This window comes from Glycine soja, chromosome 8 (assembly GCF_004193775.1).
Source record: "Glycine soja cultivar W05 chromosome 8, ASM419377v2, whole genome shotgun sequence".
In the NCBI taxonomy this organism is placed as follows: domain Eukaryota; kingdom Viridiplantae; phylum Streptophyta; class Magnoliopsida; order Fabales; family Fabaceae; genus Glycine; species Glycine soja.
Genome location: NC_041009.1, coordinates 32,266,795 through 32,287,496, shown reverse-complemented (window position 1 = coordinate 32,287,496; position 20,702 = coordinate 32,266,795). Strand labels below are relative to the sequence as shown.

The 20,702-nt window shown below is 33.4% G+C and overlaps 2 protein-coding genes across 2 annotated transcripts; one reads left to right on the top strand and one right to left on the bottom strand.

Annotated features, from left to right (window-relative positions):
- Positions 1 to 555: 555 nt before the first annotated feature.
- On the top strand, positions 556 to 3,346 carry LOC114424092. Its single transcript, XM_028390959.1, has 2 exons — positions 556 to 1,143; positions 3,263 to 3,346. Exons 1-2 carry the CDS (start codon positions 556 to 558, stop codon positions 3,344 to 3,346), a joined length of 672 nt encoding a protein of 223 aa, XP_028246760.1.
- Positions 3,347 to 17,519: 14,173 nt separating this feature from the next.
- LOC114422938 (50S ribosomal protein L19-1, chloroplastic-like) lies at positions 17,520 to 20,323 on the bottom strand. Its single transcript, XM_028389508.1, has 5 exons — positions 20,100 to 20,323; positions 19,075 to 19,314; positions 18,902 to 18,988; positions 18,677 to 18,810; positions 17,520 to 17,898 (listed from the first exon to the last, which is right to left on the bottom strand). The coding sequence occupies exons 1-5, from the start codon at positions 20,229 to 20,231 to the stop codon at positions 17,796 to 17,798; spliced, it is 696 nt and encodes a 231-aa protein (XP_028245309.1). The 5' UTR covers positions 20,232 to 20,323; the 3' UTR covers positions 17,520 to 17,795.
- Positions 20,324 to 20,702: the final 379 nt, after the last annotated feature.

The following is a 20,702-nucleotide window of genomic DNA, read 5'->3' as shown; positions in this document are numbered from 1 at the left end:
ATGCAGGTCACTGTGTTAAACCACAAGAGCATAGAGTTTGCCATCAAAAACATTGAAATCCAAGTGGGCCAGCTAGCAAAACAGTTAGCAGAAAATTCTTCTAGCACTTTTGGAGCAAACATTGAGAAGAATCCAAAAGAAGAATGCAAAGTTGTTATGACCAGAGGCAGGAAGGCAACTATGGTTGAGGATGAGGGAAGAATTAGTGATGACCAAGAGCTAGTGATTAAAGAAGGAGAAGAAGAGAAGGAAAAAGAAGAAAACTAGATGAGGGAGAACAAAATAAATGAGAATGAGAAAGAAATAAATGGAGAAGGAAAAGAAAATGAAAAAGAAAAAGAAAAAAATGAAAAAGAGAAGGAAAGAAAGGGAGTAAGAAAGACAAAGAGTGAGCTTGCACGTGAGAAGAAGAAAGAGGCTATTCCATGTATAGGGAAAGAGGTGCCATATCCTTTGGTACCATCAAAGAAAGACAAGGAGCGACAATTAGCTCGGTTCCTTGACATCTTCAAGAAATTGGAGATAACAATTCCCTTTGGAGAAGCCCTGCAGCAGATGCCACTCTATTCAAAAATTTTAAAATATTTGTTAACCAAGAAGAGCAAGTACATTCATAGTGATAATATTGTTGTGGAGGGAAATTGCAGTGTGGTGATTCAAAGAATCCTTCCACTGAAGCACAAGGATCCTAGGAGTGTCACAATTCCCTGCTCTATTGGTTCTGTGTTTGTTGGAAAAGCTCTCATTAATTTGGGGGCCAGAATAAACTTGATGCCGCTCTCCATGTGCAGGAGACTTGGAGAGTTGGATATTATGCCAACAAGAATGACACTACAACTAGTAGATCATTCTATTAACAAACCTTATGGTGTAATTGAAGATGTTCTGGTTAGAGTGAAGCATTTTACTTTCCCCGCTGATTTTGTAGTGATGGATATTGAAGAGGACACTGAAATCCCCTTGATTTTGGGTTGTCCCTTCATGTTAACCGCCATTTGCGTGGTGGATATGGGAAAGATAAAGCTGGAAATGGGCATAGCTGATCAGAAGATCAGCTTTGATTTGTTTGATGAAGAAAAGCATTTGCTCAACCAGAATGTTTGTTCAAAGGTAAATGAAGGATGGAAGGAGATGGTTCAGAAGGTTGGAACCAAATTTGATCCAGATCCATGAAGTAAGATGCGTCAAGCTAATGACGTTAAACGAGCGCTTACTGGGAGGAAACCCATCCCTTTTTAATTTCATGTTCATTGCATATAGTTAGGATTACTTATTTGTGATTGTATGAGAAAATCATCAGCATGTTTTGCATTTGGATATGGGGTTGATTAAGCTTCTCTGAAGCTGTGGATGGAAAAATAACTTAGAAATTTTTTTTAGACATCCACTCACTCAGCGTGCCCTATGCGCTAAGCGAATCGTTATGCATGCGCTGAGTGAGTCATCACTCGTGCTAAGCGCATCAACCCCTACTCATTGGTTGATGGGGCCTCACTAAGCGAGCCCTGTGCGCTAAGCCCAAAATAACCTCTCTGGAATTTCATCTTTTGGAATTGGGCTCAGTGAGTCATCTCGCTAAGCGCACAGCTTCATCTCACTAAACACTCATGTGTGCTAAGCGCAATTTTTGCTTTGTTAGACCTTAATGTGAATTGGGCCCAGCGGGTTAGCCTGTTAAGCCCAAATCCCTCTCGGGTTTGGAATTGCGCTTAGTGAGACCATCTCGCTAAGCGAGCCCCACTACTGCATCAGGAAACATTTAATTCCCTAAGCCGGCCCACGGCCCGCTAAGCGAAAGTTGCAGACCAATCAGAGTTGCAGATCTCGCTAAGTATGGGGTTCATTATGCGCGAGACATGCTCGCTTAGCCCAAATCCTTCTCGGGTTTTCTAATTTTTGAATTGGGCTGAGCGAGATGTCTCGCTAAGCACATGAATTTGAAATCTGAAAAATCAAACATCATTGAGTGTTCGCTTAGCGAGTGAACCGTGCTAAGCGAGGCAATCGAAATGGCCAAAAATAAACATTACTGCCTTAGGCAGTTTCTTTTGTGCAAATTATAACTCCTATCATTGGCATTCCTCTGCTTTTTTTTTGTACTCATCTACACTGCACTCCCTTGCCTTTTGCTTCTTTTGCTTCCTTCTTTGCTCAACATTTCCAGCAATCCAAGTAAGTTTCTCTTACTTTGCATTTTAATTTTCATTTTGAACCTTAGGGTAGAAGCCATTCTTTAGTGTTTTAAAGTTTCAATTTTGTGTTGATTTGATTGTTGTTTGGATAATTTCTAGACATTATGTTTTTAGGGGTTTTGTTTCGCACATAATGTATGCCATTTTGCTATGCTTTGATTAGATTTTCAGGCCTAATAGGGGCCTGTGTTAGGGGGCTGAAAAGCCCCAACTTTTCTGGAATTTTCGATGTTCTCGCTAAGCGAGTTCATCAATTTTTGATGAATTTCTGGGTTTTCTGATGAACTCGCTAAGCCGGCCCTATCCCGCTAAGCATGATCATCATTTTTTTTTAATATATGAGTTTTTGTATGAACTCGCTAAGCCACTACACTTTGGCTTAGCGAGTGTTTAAATTTCCAGATTTTGTTTATGTGTTCGTATGAACTCGCTAAGCTGGCGTGCCGCACTTAGCGAGTTGTGTTGCTTGAGTCAAAGGCTAAGAGGCTTTTGGTCTTCTGTTAGTGGCTAAGTGAGTTAGTCTCGCTAAGCCACCCAACCTCTATTAGTGAATAAGCTTGGGCTAAGCGAGTCAGTCTCGCTAAGCCCAAAGCAATTTAGTTTTCCGAGTTTTTGTTCATGCGCTAAGCGAGTTAGTCTCGCTAAGCGCAATTTCTTCTTTATTTTTGAATTAGGCTTAGTGAGCTTGCTCGCTAAGCCAATCATGTTCCAGTGGTCAAGTTTGGCTAAACGCTTGCTGGCGCTAAGCCTGTGTAGTGTGTCGTGCTAAGCAAGTCAGTCTCGCTAAGCGCAATTAGCTCTCTGTGAGAGAATAAGGCTTAGCGAGCCATGCTCGCTTAGCCATTGTGTTGTTTTAGCTAAGCGAGTATGTCTCTCTTAGCCAGAGTCTATGTTTTTGTGTTGTCGCGCTAAGCGCGCCTTGCGCGCTAAGCTTGAGCTGTTAATTTCATAAGGCACGCTAAGCGAGATAGTCTCGCTAAGCACCCAGTCTGTTTTTCTGTTTTATTTTTCTACTTTCATTTTGAAATAAAATCTGTCTAACTTGATTCCTGTGATTCTTTTTTATGCAGATGGCCTCCAGGAAGAGGAAATCCACTGTCTCCAGACCCCGGGAGCCCTATGACACCACCAGATTCATATCTGAGGGCGCCTAGGAGAGATATGCTCAGAACATTCTTCCAGAGAGGAATGTGATTCTTTACATCACGGAGTATGATGAGTTCCGCAGGGAACTTGAGAGGCAAAACTGGCATAAATCCTTGACCAGGCAAATGGATGAGAACATAGATGTGGCCCTGGTCAAGGAATTTTATGCCAACCTATATGATCCTGAAGACAAATCCCCCAGGCAGGTTCGAGTGCAGGGGAAGCTGATTAAATTTGATGCCACCTCTCTGAATGTTTTTCTGGAGACACCACTAGTTCTGGAGCCAGGGGAGCAGTCTACATCACTCGCATAGACCCTCAGGAGCTGGCTTCCAGACTCTACATCCCAGGGAAGGGATTTGTACTTAATGCAGAGGGTGCACCCCGGAAGCTCCTGATGAAGGATTTGACTACACTGGCACAGACCTGGAGTGTCTTGTCATATTCTAACCTCGCCCCCACTTCTCACACGTTCGATTTGAATATGGACAGGGCGAGGTTATTTTATGGACTTGTTATGAGGATGGACATGGTCATGGGCTCGCTTATCTCTAGACAGATCTCTCAGATGGCCCAGTCCAACTCCTCCAGGCTCGGCTTTCCCGCACTTATCACAGCCTTGTGCGTCGCCTGAGGAGTTGTCTCAGACTCCCTCACCTTTGAGTCTCTCAGCCCTACCATTAATATGGTGTATATTAAGAAGAACTACTAGAACCTGGATGATCCTTCGATCACATTTCCAGGGACCCACAAGGCACAGGCTCCAAGACCTAAGGCTTCTACTACTGCTCCTTCTTCTTCTACACCTCCAGCTCCTTGTGCTCCAACTCCACCACCATCAGCATCTATCTCAACACCCTTCGGCACCTCCATGCAGAGCTCAGGCGTTCTAGTGCCGATGTTGTAGAGCCTCCACCATGGCTTATGCCTGGTGATGTAGAGTATCCATGACTCGACTCAGCATCAGCCCATCATCAACATGGAGGAGTTTACAGCACAGGTGGCCTGGCCAGGAGTGTAGCCTTCTCCTTTGGGGGGAGGTGAGGCTTCTGCAGCCCAGAAGTCTCAGCCACAGCCGGAGGCCACTCCAAAGACCACTCCACGGACTTCACCGGTCACTACACTAGTTTTGGAGGTCTCAGAGGAGGAGGATGGCATTGCAGATACAGATTATGCAGTAGATATGGCAGCAGAACAAAGCACTTGGGATCCATGGTCTGCTACAGCTCAGGATATTCCTCAGCCAGCCCAGGATGCTCCTTCTTCGCCTTAGGACGAGCCTACAGCAGCACAGGAGGAGCCTTAAAAAAATTTTGATTTACTTTTCCTGTTATTGATACATTTTTATGTTTATTTTATGCTTTTATATTCAGTTTATTTAGTTAGCAAATTTTCTAGCTTGTTGAATAGTTTGCAGTTTGATTTATGCAATGGTTTGCCTTGATTGGAAAATTTTGTGTTTGTGAATGATTTGAATTGATCGATTGCATGGATTAAGTGAATTGTGATGCGTAGATCACTTGCCTTGGGTAAGTATGCAGTAATTAGAAGAAAAAGAACATGAATTAGGGACATGAATGAAAATGTTAGTTGGTTTGACAGATAAATTGTGAAGGTAATCATTAGCCACAACCCAGTGAGTTGTGTGATCTTAATTGTGAGAGAGCGACTAGCATTAGGTACCAACTTTTGCATGAATCTCTGAGAATGAATGCATGAATTTTGGAAATGATGAAGGCCATGATTGATTGAAATAGCCACTTAGCCAAAAAGCTTACCCTATTCATGAATGATAAATCCCTTGCACCCATGTTGAGCTTGTTTTTCATTGATTGAGCTGAACCTTGAGCCTGTAAAGTCATAATCTCCATCTACCTTTTCTTAGGTTGTAGGAGAGCATTACGATTCAAAGCAAATTTGCCCCAAATTTGGGGGAGATTGTTGGGTGATGATAAGAATGGTAAGACAAATAACAACCATACAGAAAATTGTCTAGAAGTAGTAAATAAAAGCTTCTAAAATAAAAAAAAAAAAGAGAGAAAAAGAAATTTCAAGAATAAATGTTGTGTGGGCTGTTATTTGAAGCTAAGTGCCTTAAATGAAAAAGGCAAGTAATTGAAGCTGGAATAAAAAGAAAAAGAGTTAATCTAAGGATGAATGCTCTCCTAGAACTTAAGCCTTTGCATCCTAGAAAAACCATGAATTGTTTGCAGCCCAGCCTCATTAGAAGCCTAGAAAGTCCTTCGGATTCAAATTGTGTGTTTGTAATTGTATGTCATGAGATGAAATTCAAAAGTTGGGACTTATGTTGGTTGTTGATTGATAAATTGCCTAAACACTTGTGCTTGAGTGAAACAGTGACCATGAGGAATTGGCTTGATGAACCTTCCTTGATATTTGTCTTGCTTGCTAGTTTATTTCACTTGTGTTGCTTAATAATCATGTTCCTATCTTTCAAATTCTGCATATCTCTATGAGAAGTTGTTGGTTGAAAGCATTGCTTGCCACTTGTGTTCATGTGATTGAATTCTTTGGAAAACACAATTTTGAATAACCAATGTGATCTTATCACTTGAGGACAAGTGAATTGTTCTTTCTTTGCTTGAGGACAAGCAAAACTGTAAATTTGGGGGAGTTGTTAGTCATCATTTACGACTAACTTTTGTATTGAAAAGCATTATGAAATTTATGTCTTTTCCTTAATTTATAGTTCTTTTTGTAGGTTTGTACATATTTTTATGTTTGGTTTAATTTTTATGCAATAGATATTCCCTTCATTGTGAATTAATGTGTTTCCAACTTCAGTTTCAGGTGAAAAGATGAAGAATAAGAAGGTTGCAGCAGTTGGTGTCTCGCTAAGTGAGACATATGCGCTTAGTGAGCAACATCCGCTAAGCGAGACATCGGCTCGCTTAGTGAATAAGGAGAATCTGGAAGAGAATTTTCCGTGCATGCACGCACTCAGCGCACCATCAGCTCGCCCAGCGAGTCATTTGTCTCTTCTGGCGCCCAGCGCGCCTGACTCGTTCAGCCAAAAATCACTAATTCGCGCTTAGTGTGAAAATGGCGCTAAGCGAGCCTTCAAGGACAGAAAACCCTTAAAAGTTGAAGTTGGCGTAAAAAGGAGAGTTTTTAGCTTTTGGGAAGAATAGAGATATACGTGAGAGAAGCAGCAGGTCAAGGGAGCACCAAAAACCTCAGCTTTCAAGAGGATTCTAGGTTTTAGAGTGATTTCTAGGTTCCTAAAGGTGGAGGAGACATCCCCACCAGTGTGTAATCTGAATTTTTCTTCTAAAAACCCCTATTGTAGTTGAAAGGTGATAACTTGTCATGGAAGGCTAAAGCTTTTGTTGGGAATTTCTGTTGAGCCTTGATGCAAAAACTATTTAATGTTGTTTTGATGTGTTCATTGCTTCTATCTGCATTTAATTATTGCATGCTTGTGGATTGATCACCCATGTCTGTGTAAAGTTAGGATTTTTATCATTGGAAAATGTTTTGAATCCTTAGAACTGGATAGAGCAGGGCTAGATAACTGTATGTCTGGACACAGAGTGTAGGGATTTAGTTTTTAATATGTTGTAATCGTAATGCAATTCGCTTAGGCTAAGTTCGACGAGACATCCAAGAATGAGGTTTAAATAAAATTAGACCATTCACGCGAGGAATTGGTGTTTGGTGTATTTGTCCTCAGCATAGAACACAAAAACAACCTTAAATAGAGAAAAACCTTTAATTGCATCAAGTCGCTCAGTAGAAGGACCTAACGTTTTAATCATCTATTTATCTCTCGCATTTACATAGTTAATTTTGTAGTTATCTTTAGAATTGCAACTATATCATGTGTTTATTTCCATTTCATGATTGTATACAAATGTCTACTTATTGAATGGACGCTTTTGCGAATGAAACAAACTCCCTGTGATTCGATACTCGGTTCTTATCGTTTTATATTACTTGTGACTCAGTACACTTGCTGATAGATTTCGCAGTTGTCAAAGAGCGAACACCCTACTCTAAGATACCCAACATCACTAATACATATGTTTTAATTCTTTTTACAAGTGTTGTGGAAAGAATCCCTGAGTTTCAAGAACCTCTGGATTTGAGGTCAAATCCTTTTCAAGGGGGAGGGAATCATGATGTAGCTCCATGTGGAGCTTGTAGGCCTTGGATCTTCTTCATCAATGGAGTCCTTTGCTTCTTGAAGATGAATGGTAGCGGAATGGAGAAGGAAGATGATTGGAGACGCCACTTCAAGGGGAAGATGAGTCAAGAAGAAGCTCACCATAGGAAGCCATGGATAAGAGCTTGAAGGAGGAGAAGATGAGGAGAGGGAGAAGGAGAGAAGGAGCACGGAATTTTGTACCTCAAATGAGGTCTGAACTTTGTAGTATAATTCTTAAATGATCAAAGTTCCAAAAAAATGCACACACATGGTCTCTATTTATAGCCTAAGTGTCACACAAAATTAAAGGAAAATTTGAATTTCTATTCAAATTTTACTTGAATTTGAAATTGAATTTATGGAGCCAAATTTTCACTAATTATGATTAGTGAATTTTAGCTATGGTTCAGCCACTAATCCAATATCAAGTTCAAGATTCTCCACTAAGTGTGCTTAGGTGTCATGAGGCATGTAAAACATGAAGGACATGCACAAAGTGTGACTATATGATGTGGCAATGGGGTGTACCAGGCAAATGCTCACCTCGCCCTCTAAAATTTAATTGGATTGGGCTTCTCCCAATTTAATTAAATTGATTTTCTAACACACACATCAAATATTCGCTTAATGCATGTAAAATTACAAAACTACCTCTAATATAAAAATTAGTCTAGGTGCCCTAAAATACAAAGGCTAAAAAATCCTACATTTCTAGGGTACCCTACCTACATTATGGAGCTTTAAATACAAGACCCAAAAATAATGAAACCTTAATCTAATATGTAAAAAGATAAGTGGACTCATACTTAGCTCATGGGCCCGAAATCTATTCTAAGGCTCATGAGAATCTTAGGGTCTTCTCTTGCATCTCTGGCCCAATCTTCTTGAAGTCTTATATCGAATGCCCTTGGGGGGTAGGATTGCATCATCTACCACGTGATAAAGAGATGATAATATATTCAAATAATAAGAGGCTAGAGATAACTGTCAATTGGGAGCCCGGTTGCTAAGGGTCTGTCGTCCGCGCTCTTATACCAGGGCTGACATGTATATCGGAGTGTCATGTAGCTTGCCACGTAAATTTTGTGGACCCTGTACAATACAATTTTTAATCAATGTAATTAGAAATTTAAAATTAATTAAAACAATTTGAAAACAAATAAAGTTTTGATTGACTATCAATTAAAAAATCTTAATATATTAATTTGTAGCTAGATATTTTAAACCAAATTAAAATATTTTTTTGAATAACCAATTAAATAAACTTAAAAAAAAGAATTCTATTATGCAACAAATGTTTCTATGTAATTAAGGCATATAATCTTATTCAAATACACTAGAACCTAATTTGACAATTGAATGGTAAATAATTTATAATTCAAATATGTAATTTTCTATTTAATTATTTTGTGTATCAGAATGAATAAAAAATACATGTAAATATGTTTAACAAGTATTTAAAATTTTAGTTTTATTGTTAATAAAAATACAATATAGAAAATATAAATAAATATGTTAAATATGCAGTCATTCAAAACATATAATTTATATAAAAAAATTGATTTTTTTAATTGTATAAATAAACAATTATGGATGGAATATATATATATATATATATATATATATATATATATATATATATATATATATATATATATATATATCTTTGTATTTAATGTTAATGACAATCTTGGGTATTAATTAAAATTTAATATCTTTAACTTGAAAATAAAATAAAAAAATATTAATAATTATTTTTTTTTGCAACAAAGTCATTTGCACCAAATATAAAAAATGGATAGTTAATCAAAAACCCATTAAAATAATTAAAAGGTAGTCTGATTGGATAAAAGTTTAAAAAATTATCATCTACAAATTAGAGGAAAGTTTCAAGTGTCACAATTTCCTCAAAAGCTAAAGTTCTACAAAATCTTCTAACAAAGGCACTTTACATGATGTGTTATTGTCATGTGTCACTCACAAAAACATTTATAAACATAAATAGATTTATCCAACTACCTGAAAATTTTGTTAAGAAATTAAATTGATTAATAAATTAAGAGTAAAATTATCCATTAATTTTAATATGTATATATTTGGTTATATTTTTAAATTTTAGTTACCCTTAATAAACCTTATTAACTGATAAGTAGATTGATATCAATCACTAATAAAAAGAATTAAATGTTTGATATTTTTTTTAATTTCAAACGTAATTGATAAAACACATTCAAGATTGTTGCTATGATAACTTATAATGAAATAGTCATTTTCAACGTCAAGCTACAGATTAAGAAACAAAACAAGTTCTTTGGTTGATTCTCCAAACACTCTATCCTTTAAAATTAATACATGTGTTTGTCAATTAATATATTATTGTTTAAAAAATTAAATAAAAATTTATTTGAATCAATTTACAAATTATTAGTTATATTATTATTATTATTATTATTATTATTATTATTATTATTATTATTATTATTTAAATCAAATAAAAAATAAATTAAACCGTGTGCATATTCAAATCTCACATTCAAGATCGATCTTTTATAAGTGTAATTTCTTAAACTTCAAATCATTTTTTATGATTTAAATTGTATTTAATAATATGTTTATAAATTTAATTTATTCTTAAATATTCAAAAATAAAATGTTTTTAGTATATTTTTTAGATATTAGTTTATTTTTTAATAAATTTACAATAGGAAAAATTTAAATATATTTTCAGATATAAATTTTTAATAATTACTTTTATGATAAAAAGTTTTGGATATATTTATTAATATGGAAATTTATTCATTTATAAAATATATTATAATTAATTAATGAAAATTGATTAGCATTACAAAATTTGTCTATTATTAGTTAATTATAAGTAATCCAATCATTAAATATTAAATTCTAATTATTTCAAATTAATTATATGTAATTAAGATTGTTCATCTTTTTGGTCTGATTATTCGTTAATTATTTGAGTTGAATTTAATTTTCATTTTAAATTCCAAATATATTGTTTATCCATCCATTTATATGTCTCATTTCATACTGCCTAACTTTCACTGTCTTTTCTTTTCTTTTGTCTATTTCATTATGTCATTTTTTTGCATTATTTTCTAATGTTTATGTTTTTTTTTTTTTCAATTTCAAAGTGCTATCCTAGAGTAACAATTTAACTCCCTTTGCATTTGTCATATGTTCGAATAAAAATGTTTTATGTATCATTCTTTACAATAATGTCAAAATTTTTGCATACTGTTAAAATTGATCTCTTCTATTGATGTTGTTGTTTCAAAGATGGTGGACATAATGTAATGAGTGTATGTACCGAACAAAACTGGTGATCATGATTATGGATGAGTGATTTATATTATATAATATAAAAATATTATTTCGTTTGTAAATCCTCAATTTTTGCTTGATCCATGTTTTAATTTAGTTTGTAAATATAATGATTAGAGAAGAAAAAAAATATACTGAAATTTATTCTAGATTAAAATGGATAATTTAATAGGTACATGCGTGTAAGAGTAAAATAAATTAATTTTTATTTTACTTGTTTATCAATGAAACATAGGTAAATAATAACTCAAACTTATGGATACCTTAATTTGAAATTACTTAAATAACTTTATTTATATAAGGTAAGTTACTCTAATATAATTTAAGTATAAATATAAAAATTTAAAATTATTTATTTTTAGTGCATATATATATATATATATATATTAAAAGTATTTGTTTTAGTATAATAATTTGTTTATTTTTAATTTAATTTATTTTTTGTTTTAATTTTACAACAGATACCTATGAATATACTTGCAATCATACGCCACTCATGCACGAACACACAAACATATTTAAAATAGAAATACATTACAAATATATTAAAAATTATAATAATATAAGAATTTGTAAATCGTAAAACTTTACACTAGTATGAGTTAAAAACAATTTTCAGGAATCATAGTTTTTCAAGAATGTTTCTTAAAAATACGTATCAAACATGAAAACTAAGTTTTTCAATTTAGGATTCATGAGAAAGTAAAAATTTCTCCCCTAACAAATGGGGGTGAAGTAAAATTACCCCATCAATTCTTTTATAAGCTAAATTACACATTTGTTGCTTTGTTTTATTGTACCTATAACACACTTTTTGTCTTTAAAATTTTTAATTTATATTTTTTATTATATTTAGTTTGATTTTTATCCTGAAAACTATGAAATGCATATGATGTTCAAACAAAAAAGGACAACACAAATGATGATAATGGCATGAAAATAAGTTTCACAAGTAACCAAAAAATACTTTAATATTAATTGGAAATTATTATTGTTTTGTAAGAACCATTTTGACTTACTTTAGAAAAACATAAAGTACTAAATTAATTTTTTTAAACATATATAAGGAATTGGACTGAATATAATAAAAAATATAAAGAACTAAAAATATATCTTAACCTTTTAATTTTTAGATTTTTAATATTAATTGGAAATTATTATTGTTTTGTAAGAACCATTTTGACTTACTTTAGAAAAACATAAAGTACTAAATTAATTTTTTAAAACATATATAAGGAATTGGACTGAATATAATAAAAAATATAAAGAACTAAAAATATATTTTAACCTTTTAATTTTTAGATTTAGTCCCGTCCCATATCTTTCAAAATTTTTAATAGTCTTTTATGTTTCAAACTTATGTTAATTTGGTCCTTATGTCAATTTAGAACTACTACTGCTAACAATTTTAACAAATGATGCTTAAAAATTGTCACAAAACATTACTTAAGTAACCTAGACGTATTTTCACATACTTAATGAACATAATGGTTGTTTTTTTTAATTTTTAGATTTTTAATATTAATTGGAAATTATTATTGTTTTGTAAGAACCATTTTGACTTACTTTAGAAAAACATAAAGTACTAAATTAATTTTTTAAAACATATATAAGGAATTGGACTGAATATAATAAAAAATATAAAGAACTAAAAATATATTTTAACCTTTTAATTTTTAGATTTAGTCCCGTCCCATATCTTTCAAAAATTTTAATAGTCTTTTATGTTTCAAACTTATGTTAATTTGGTCCTTATGTCAATTTAGAACTACTACTGCTAACAATTTTAACAAATGATGCTTAAAAATTGTCACAAAACATTACTTAAGTAACCTAGACGTATTTTCACATACTTAATGAACATAATGGTTGTTTTTAACAACCACAATAATATTTAAAAATTAAAAAAACTCTTAACAAGAACTTATAATTTTTCATACTCAATTTCTCTTATATAGTTCCATGAATCTTAAAATTCATTAAAAAATATTGTTACTCTATGTATTTTGATCAATATAATAAAAAGAATCAAATGATTTATTGAAGCATGCGTGTAAATAGAATATTTTCATGTCGCAAATTTTACAAAATCTAAGATTGTTTCAATCTATGCTTTGATTTCACATTTTACAAATTATCTTTTGTGATAACAACATTCATCGTTAAAAACATAAAAACTCATCACTAGAGACATCTTGTGACGATATTTTGATTGGTCACCTGTTGTCACTAATATGCGAGTCACTACTGCATTAGTGACGATGTTTTAGATAGTTACAATAAACTAATAATTATTGTGATGAAAATATCATCACTAATATTCATATATGATGGTGACAAAATCAAGTTGTCACAAATATACAAAACGATAGTGATAATTTAAATGTCACTATTACAGATTTGTAATAAATAACCATTACAATTAGTGTCAAACTCGATAAGTATTGCTTTGTGGTGGTTAAAACTTCTTATTATGTTAAAAATACTAAAATTAATTCTAAATTGACCGAATTATCAAATTGACACAATGAGAAATGCCAATGATGCTCTTTGCAACACTCTAATTTCTAAGACTGTAATTATACATTTATTATTTTATTTCTTTATTTTATAACACGTGTTAATCAATTTAATTTCACAATTATGTAAGGCTGTGAAAACATGAATTGAAATTTTAGTGAATTTTTAAAACTTTTTATTAGTTGCTTTCAAGAGTTGATACTACGTAATAGATAAAACGACTTGTTCATATTCTTTAAATGAAAGCGTAACGTAGTTTCGCTTAGAAGCTTACTTCTTAAAATATTTAAAGTGGACTAAAAGAAACGGAATATATCTAAATCACAAAATATATAAATATGAATAAATATTTTCCTTAGATAAAGTTATGAGTACAACCTCAAGGTACGATTGTATATGATGACAAAGTAGATGACTAAATATACACATATCAAAAGTATCAAAGCCTAGGCCTAACCAACTCAAATACATATAAAAAAGAAGGTCCTAAACTCAAAGCAATCATCTCTAGACCCAATCCGGTGTGGAAACTACACCAAAAAAATAAGCCAATAAATGTCTACGCATAACAAAGGTGCCCAAGGAATTTATCCACGCCGCCAATCGCATCAGGTATCCACCACCTCCAAGTGCATTCATCCTTGAGATGGGATGTCAGATCCTCACCCGCTATCTAATCCTGAGCAAAATGTAAGGGTGAGTCTTTTTGCTTCATCAACCAAACACATAAGGACTTAAACAAGTCACACCCACACTAGCAACCATGACAATGTGGTTATCTACCGAATCTAACATGCATCCTAAAATATTTCTTTTTAAATCTCAACATATACATTTCTCACTGGGAATTTAGATTCTTCATCACAGTGGGATTCCAATACACATGGTACTTATCAACATCAAATTGGTGAATGAGCTCGAGACCAATTCCTTGCTCCAACAACATGTCACAAAGACATTCGAGGACATAATCCTCCCACACCATGCAATGCAAAAACTGTCAATCAACCTCCGTCTTACAAGCTCTAGCAAAATTTTCAACATGATGCCCCATGCGACTCTCTTTATTTTTAGTTTTCCTCATTCTACCACATATTCAAGCCCGCTTACACATATCTCAAAGTGTAATATACTCACTAGAACCACCTCAATTTCAAAGAGGGTTCAACTGTCTAAAGAGGAGAGAGAGCTTGCCGTAATTTTTTTTAAAATGTCCAAAAATGACAAAATGGTCCATCGACTTTTCCATGACAAATTAATTATGTTGAGTCAACATCCCATTTTTACAATTATAGGAAAAAATATTTTTGCATTTTTTAGGGACTCAAATGTCAGCGATTTACATTTTTAAAGATCAAATTGGATATTTACCCTAAAAAGAATGCTCGCAAAGGCACAAATCCTATAAGCCTTCATTCAAGCAATAAAGCAAACCTAATAAATAATGTGGAGGAGAATTGAACTAAAAAAATATCTTTTTTTTGTTCTTTCTTGGCTTCTTAACTTACAATAATCTATCATGGGCACCGTATGAGAGACAATGTCATGCTTTAATTTAGCAAACATTCTCAATATAATGCAAGGATAAAAAAAACAATTTTTAATCTCAACCACATATTTACTTGGAACGTGATACATGAAACCTATTTTGCGTAGTGATACGATTATGTTTAAGTTATAACATATAGAAGGTTCTTACTCAAAGAGGAGGAAGAAGGAGAATGCACCTATCTCTGATGTATATCATCTTGTTCATTTCTCATTCTCGTAAGTAGGCTTCCTGCCTATCTGTACAATGACCATCTCTGCTATTCTTGAACTGTTGAATTTGGAATACTAAACAATGCTATTTTCGGCACTATTAAGGGAAAAAAATTCCACGACCACTAAACCTTAACCCTTTGTTTGGATGGAACAATTTAGTAGGGGAATTCATTTTTTCAAGGAATTTAAAATGATTCATGATAAATAGCTTGTTTGAATAGAGTATTTGAAAGGAGATTTAATTTTTGATATTTTTATGAATAATTTTGATTGACTAAAATAGTGGGATTTCAAATTCTCTCAAAAAATATAGAATTTGAAATTCTTTTTTCGGAGATACTCACTCTAATTCACGTTCTTACTCGCGACTCTTTTTCGCTCAACACTCACAACTACGGGTGACCAAAGGTTTTACGACCGATATCGACATAAGTTATTTTTCACTGACGTTGACCGAGGGTTTTTCGGTCAAAACTTTTTTGTATGATGTCAACCAACACTATTTTTTGCCGATATTGACTAAGATTATTTTTAGATGATATTGGTTAGGGTTATTTTCTCACTGACGTCACTCATGGGAAATTTTTGCTAATGTCGGCCAAGGATTATTTTGGTCGTTGTCATCCAGGTTTTTTCAATTAATGTTGACCAATGATTTTTTGGCCAATGTTGGCTAGATTTTTTCTACTGATATCGATCATGACTAACTTTTGAGTAAACACCTGTTAGGGTTTTTTAACTGATGTCAGCTAGGTTTTTCCAGCCAACACCAGCAAAAGCTACTTTTTGCCAATATCGGTTAAGGCTATTTTTTAGTCAATGTTAGCTAAGGTGTGTTGGCTGATGTCAACTAGATTTTCTTAGCCGACATCGGTTAGGATTTTTTTGCCGACATCGGTTAGGATTTTTTTGCTGACATCGATTAGGGTTTTCTGACTGGCATCAGTCAGAGCTATTTCTTAACCACATTAGCTAGGTTTTTTGGTTGATGTTGACTAGGGTTTTTTCTGCTAACACCAGTTAAATATTTTTTATCGACATCGGGCATAACTATTTTTAATCGACATCGGCTAGGTTCTTACAGTCGACATCCACTAGAATTTTTTCCGTTGACATCGGTCAGAACTATTTTTTAGCCAACATCAACCAAGACTATTTTATACCTGACGTTGGGTAGGGTTTTTTGTTCGACATTAGTCAGAGCTATTTTTTTAGCCAACTTCAACTAGGGATTTTTCGGCCAATGTTGACCAATGATGTTTTTTGACTGACATCGGATAGGTTTTATTGGTCGGCATCAACCAAGTTATTTTTTAGCTAATATTGGATAGATTTTTTTGTCAATGCCTACTAGAATTTTTAGGCCGACGTTGGCTAAAAATAACCTTGGTTGATGTCGTTCGAAAAGACCCTAGTCGGTGTCGGCCAAAAAAACCCTAGTCGATGTTGGTAAAAAAAATCTAGCCAACATCGGCTGAAAAATAGACTCAACCAACGTTAGCCAAAAAATAGTCTCGACTGATGTCAAACTAACAAATATTCCCGACATACTTTGACAAAAAAAACCCTATTTGATGTCGATCGAAAAATAGCCTTGGTTGATGTCGATTCAAAAACATCACTGATTGTGGTTAGGCAAAACAACCCTAGTTAAAATTATCAATATTTTATATTTATAAATTATTAAAAATTGAAAATATTTTTTAATTAATATTTCAAAATTAAATTGTGTTTATTTTCTATAAAGTTTAATATTAAAATTTCATCTATTTAAAATATAAAATTAAAATTTTGCATATGGAAGAAATTGAATTATCATATCCAAACAAAGAATTTAAAATGGAAGAAATTTAAATTGATTTATCCAAACAAAGTATCTAAAAAATGAAAGAAACTAAAATCAAAGCAATTCAAATTCTAGACATTTCAAATTCCTTAAAATTTTGAAATTCCTAATCCAAAAACAAGGTAAAACTCACTTGGTGTCCAAGAGTGGTATGTATATCCCAGTTGACAACCCATTCAACTGTCAAAGGAGCCATATAGTAATCATTTGCCCAAGTATATTTGCATTTCAACTTTCTAGGACTCAAAAATTCCAGCTCAAAGTCAAAGGTTGCTTCACCTGAAAGTTGATAGTAACCATCTAATATGGATTGATTAGTTTCTAATACAACTAATTTTGCCAAGATACTCCCAAACTACAACTCCCAATAAAAGAGGACAACTGCTTTTAGCCTTTTACCATCGCTTGAATGTTTCAATGCAAATTTGTAAACTGTAATTGGTTAATCAGATAATAATCAATCAAAACCCCTGAAGCCCTGCTAATTTCAATTTAATCATATTGATACAAAAGGCAGCTAAAATGCTAGCCCATTTTTCAAGGATTTAACATAACAGGGAAAAACATGCCTTCAAGAAACTTAAGTTTTAACACGAATGCATCTTATTACAATTTCATGCGTATTACCCTTCCAAAACATGACAGGTTCTAAGGATTGAAATAAAACTGCATTATCTTAATTCTTAGGTAGTAATAAGCTACATTGAAACAACAAATCTAGTTGACGACACAACAGCAGCAAATAAAAGAATACACATGTAGATACTAATTATGACAAATCATGAATCATAAAAAATGTCCAACAAGATGAAGATCCATGTCAATTTTTAAGTGGGTTCATTCTCTCCCTCAGATAGTAGAGTTTGGCCCTTCTCACTCTCTTCTTGTCAAGCACCTTTATCTCCTTTATGTTAGGTGAATACCTATCACAGTTCAAATATAAGGCATTAACCATTATGTAATATAACTACAAGCACAATCAACTGAATTAAAAATTCCAGCACAAAAAAATTACACCGCCCCATCCTGTCCACTCTTCCCAACCCAAAATTATGACAGGCTGAAAATGAGGATAAACAGAAGATCATTAAATAGTAGTACGATCCCAACAACGCATCCCAAGCACATAACGAAACACCTTAGATTAAGCTCATAAATCAGTCTGAACTCTGAATGCACATTAAAGCAAAGTAATTGTTATACCTTGTAATTCTATATTAAAAAAGCAGTTCACTTATTCCCTATAGATAATGATAATGCTTGGGGGGATTACAGATTGAACAGGAATTAAAATCTATGTTCCAATAAGAAGCCTTCTTCTAAACTCTAAATTCATGTGCAATTGAATAAGTTTTGAAATAATTATGTTTACACTAACGTTCTTTTAGTAGTATCTCTTTCTAGCTACAAATTGCTTTTTTCTTCTTTTTTTTTTTGTTTTTTCACGAACAACTTATTAATCATAAATTTTTTACATTTTTATTTAAGGTGCTTTATAATAAACAACACAAACAACGAGCTCATAACTAGAATTCCAAATAGTTATCATCACCTGAAGTAATTATTTATATCTTATCTTTATGGTCAGTGACACAATTTAACTACACCCTCCTCAAATGCCAATAAATGAGAAAAAAAAGATGTTTTACCCGTTCAAATAGTAAAAACAGATCTACATAAATATGGGAAGGTAATACTTACAGAGGGAATAAAGATTCAATCCCAACCCCAGCCACCTGCCTCCTAATTCTGAATGTAGTATTGAGTCCAGCATTACGCCTTGCAATAACAATGCCTTTTATAATAGAGACACGCCTCTTATTCTCAGGTACTTCCTGTTATATCAGATTTAGTAAACAAAAGATCAAATTACTATCACAAACAAAAACCAAACAAACAAATATGAATAAAAAATAAATTCCATACCACTTTGAGTTGCACAATATAACCAGGCTTTATGTCAGGTATCTCTCTTTGCCCTCTCACATCCTCTACAGCCTCCTTGTCTAAAATCTAAAGCATATAAATACCAACCATTTTTACAAATGACAAAATAAAAGGAATGTTCTTATTTAAAACAATCAAGAGCAGTCACATGCCTGCATAATGTGCCTGGCAGTTTTGTCTAATCTCTTAAATTTAATGCGAGGAGGAACTTCAGGCTCCAGCGTCGAACTATCTTGAGAAGAAGAATCAACAGAAGTTGCCTCTGTTGACATAAACCTGCTAGCAAAAGGCGGTACAACCCCCCCAGCCTGCTGATACAAGCCCAGTCCAGAGCTTCTCAGCACTGATGCTAAACCATTACCGGACTCAAATTGTGAGAATAATTTTGTAATCTGCAAAAGAAATAATGACAAAAGCAAGCACCCATAAGAGCTTATATTGCACACTGTCAATTTGAGTCAAAATCTATATACCAAGGTCACACCTTCAAAAAAACTAAACTGAAGCATAGAATAAGCATGACCTTAGATAAACTTTTCCATAAGCACTTATAAGAGAAGAAAAAATCAAATAAGTTTCTTCATAAGCTAAATTAGGTACGCATAATTTAAAAATTAGCTTATGGAGAAGCTGATGTGAGAGAACTTCTAGAAACTAGCTTATGCATAGTTTATTTCATTTTTTTCTTCTTGTTTTATTCTCCTATCATAGCTGTTGGAGAAGTTTATCCAAACAGACCAAAAAAATAACCCTTGAAGAGCTCTAAATACTTGTGTGTCTTCAATTCCTCTATTCATTCCACTCAATCATGCATAATTAACAAGAAGAAACAAGAAAACAGAGAAGATCAGAACTGTACTAAACATTATTCTGTGTAAGTTAACAAACTTCCAATCACAATAAAGGATTATATGATACCAATTGACATACTATAACATCATGTTACATCATATATTTATTATAACACTATAACGATAGGATTCTGTCATTCAAACACAACAAGGTGAAAATACATTCTCATCCTCTTCACCCTAACCAAGCCTATCTTAATCTGCAATTCCACTAAAATATGAAAGAAAAAAAATAAGCACAGCGTTTCTATTGGTTACTTGATTTAGCAGCAGCACAAGATCAAAATCGAGTGGGAAAAAGTGAAAGGAAATGAATGAATGCTTACGGCGACCGGATAAACGCCAGTGGAAAAGTTTGGGACAGAGAATGGCTGGGAAGGGATCGAAGCTTGAAATTCCGGCGGAGATCGAGGGAGGAATGGTCGGAGCATAGATGATGAGAGCCTGCGAGAAGCCATAACCGAGGACGCAGAGAGAGATAGAAGGGGAAAAGCCCTGTGTTAGGGTTTATGGCTTGCGCACGTGCCTCCAGACTCCACGGGTACTATTTCGAGGTTAGTTATGTAATGGGTCGGTAAAAAACCGGTTCTGGACCCGAAACCAGTTTTGGTCATTTGGTGCACAATTTATATTTTATAGTGACTTTTTTCTGAAATAAGAATGAAGATAAAAGGCTAACTTATGTATTACAGTAGTATTTTTATCCTGACTTAAAAAAGATTATAATTTTTTATCTTTGATTAATGCATTTAGACATCATTAAGAAGTTTTAACTTTTAATTTTTTTAATGGAACTAATTAATAGTGACCTCAATAATTCAATGTTCAATAAGTCATGACGTATATGAATTGAAGAAATTTCTCAAGGACTCAACCTATTACCAATAGAGTAATGCTATCTACACATTTTTGCTGTTTAGGGAAGTGCG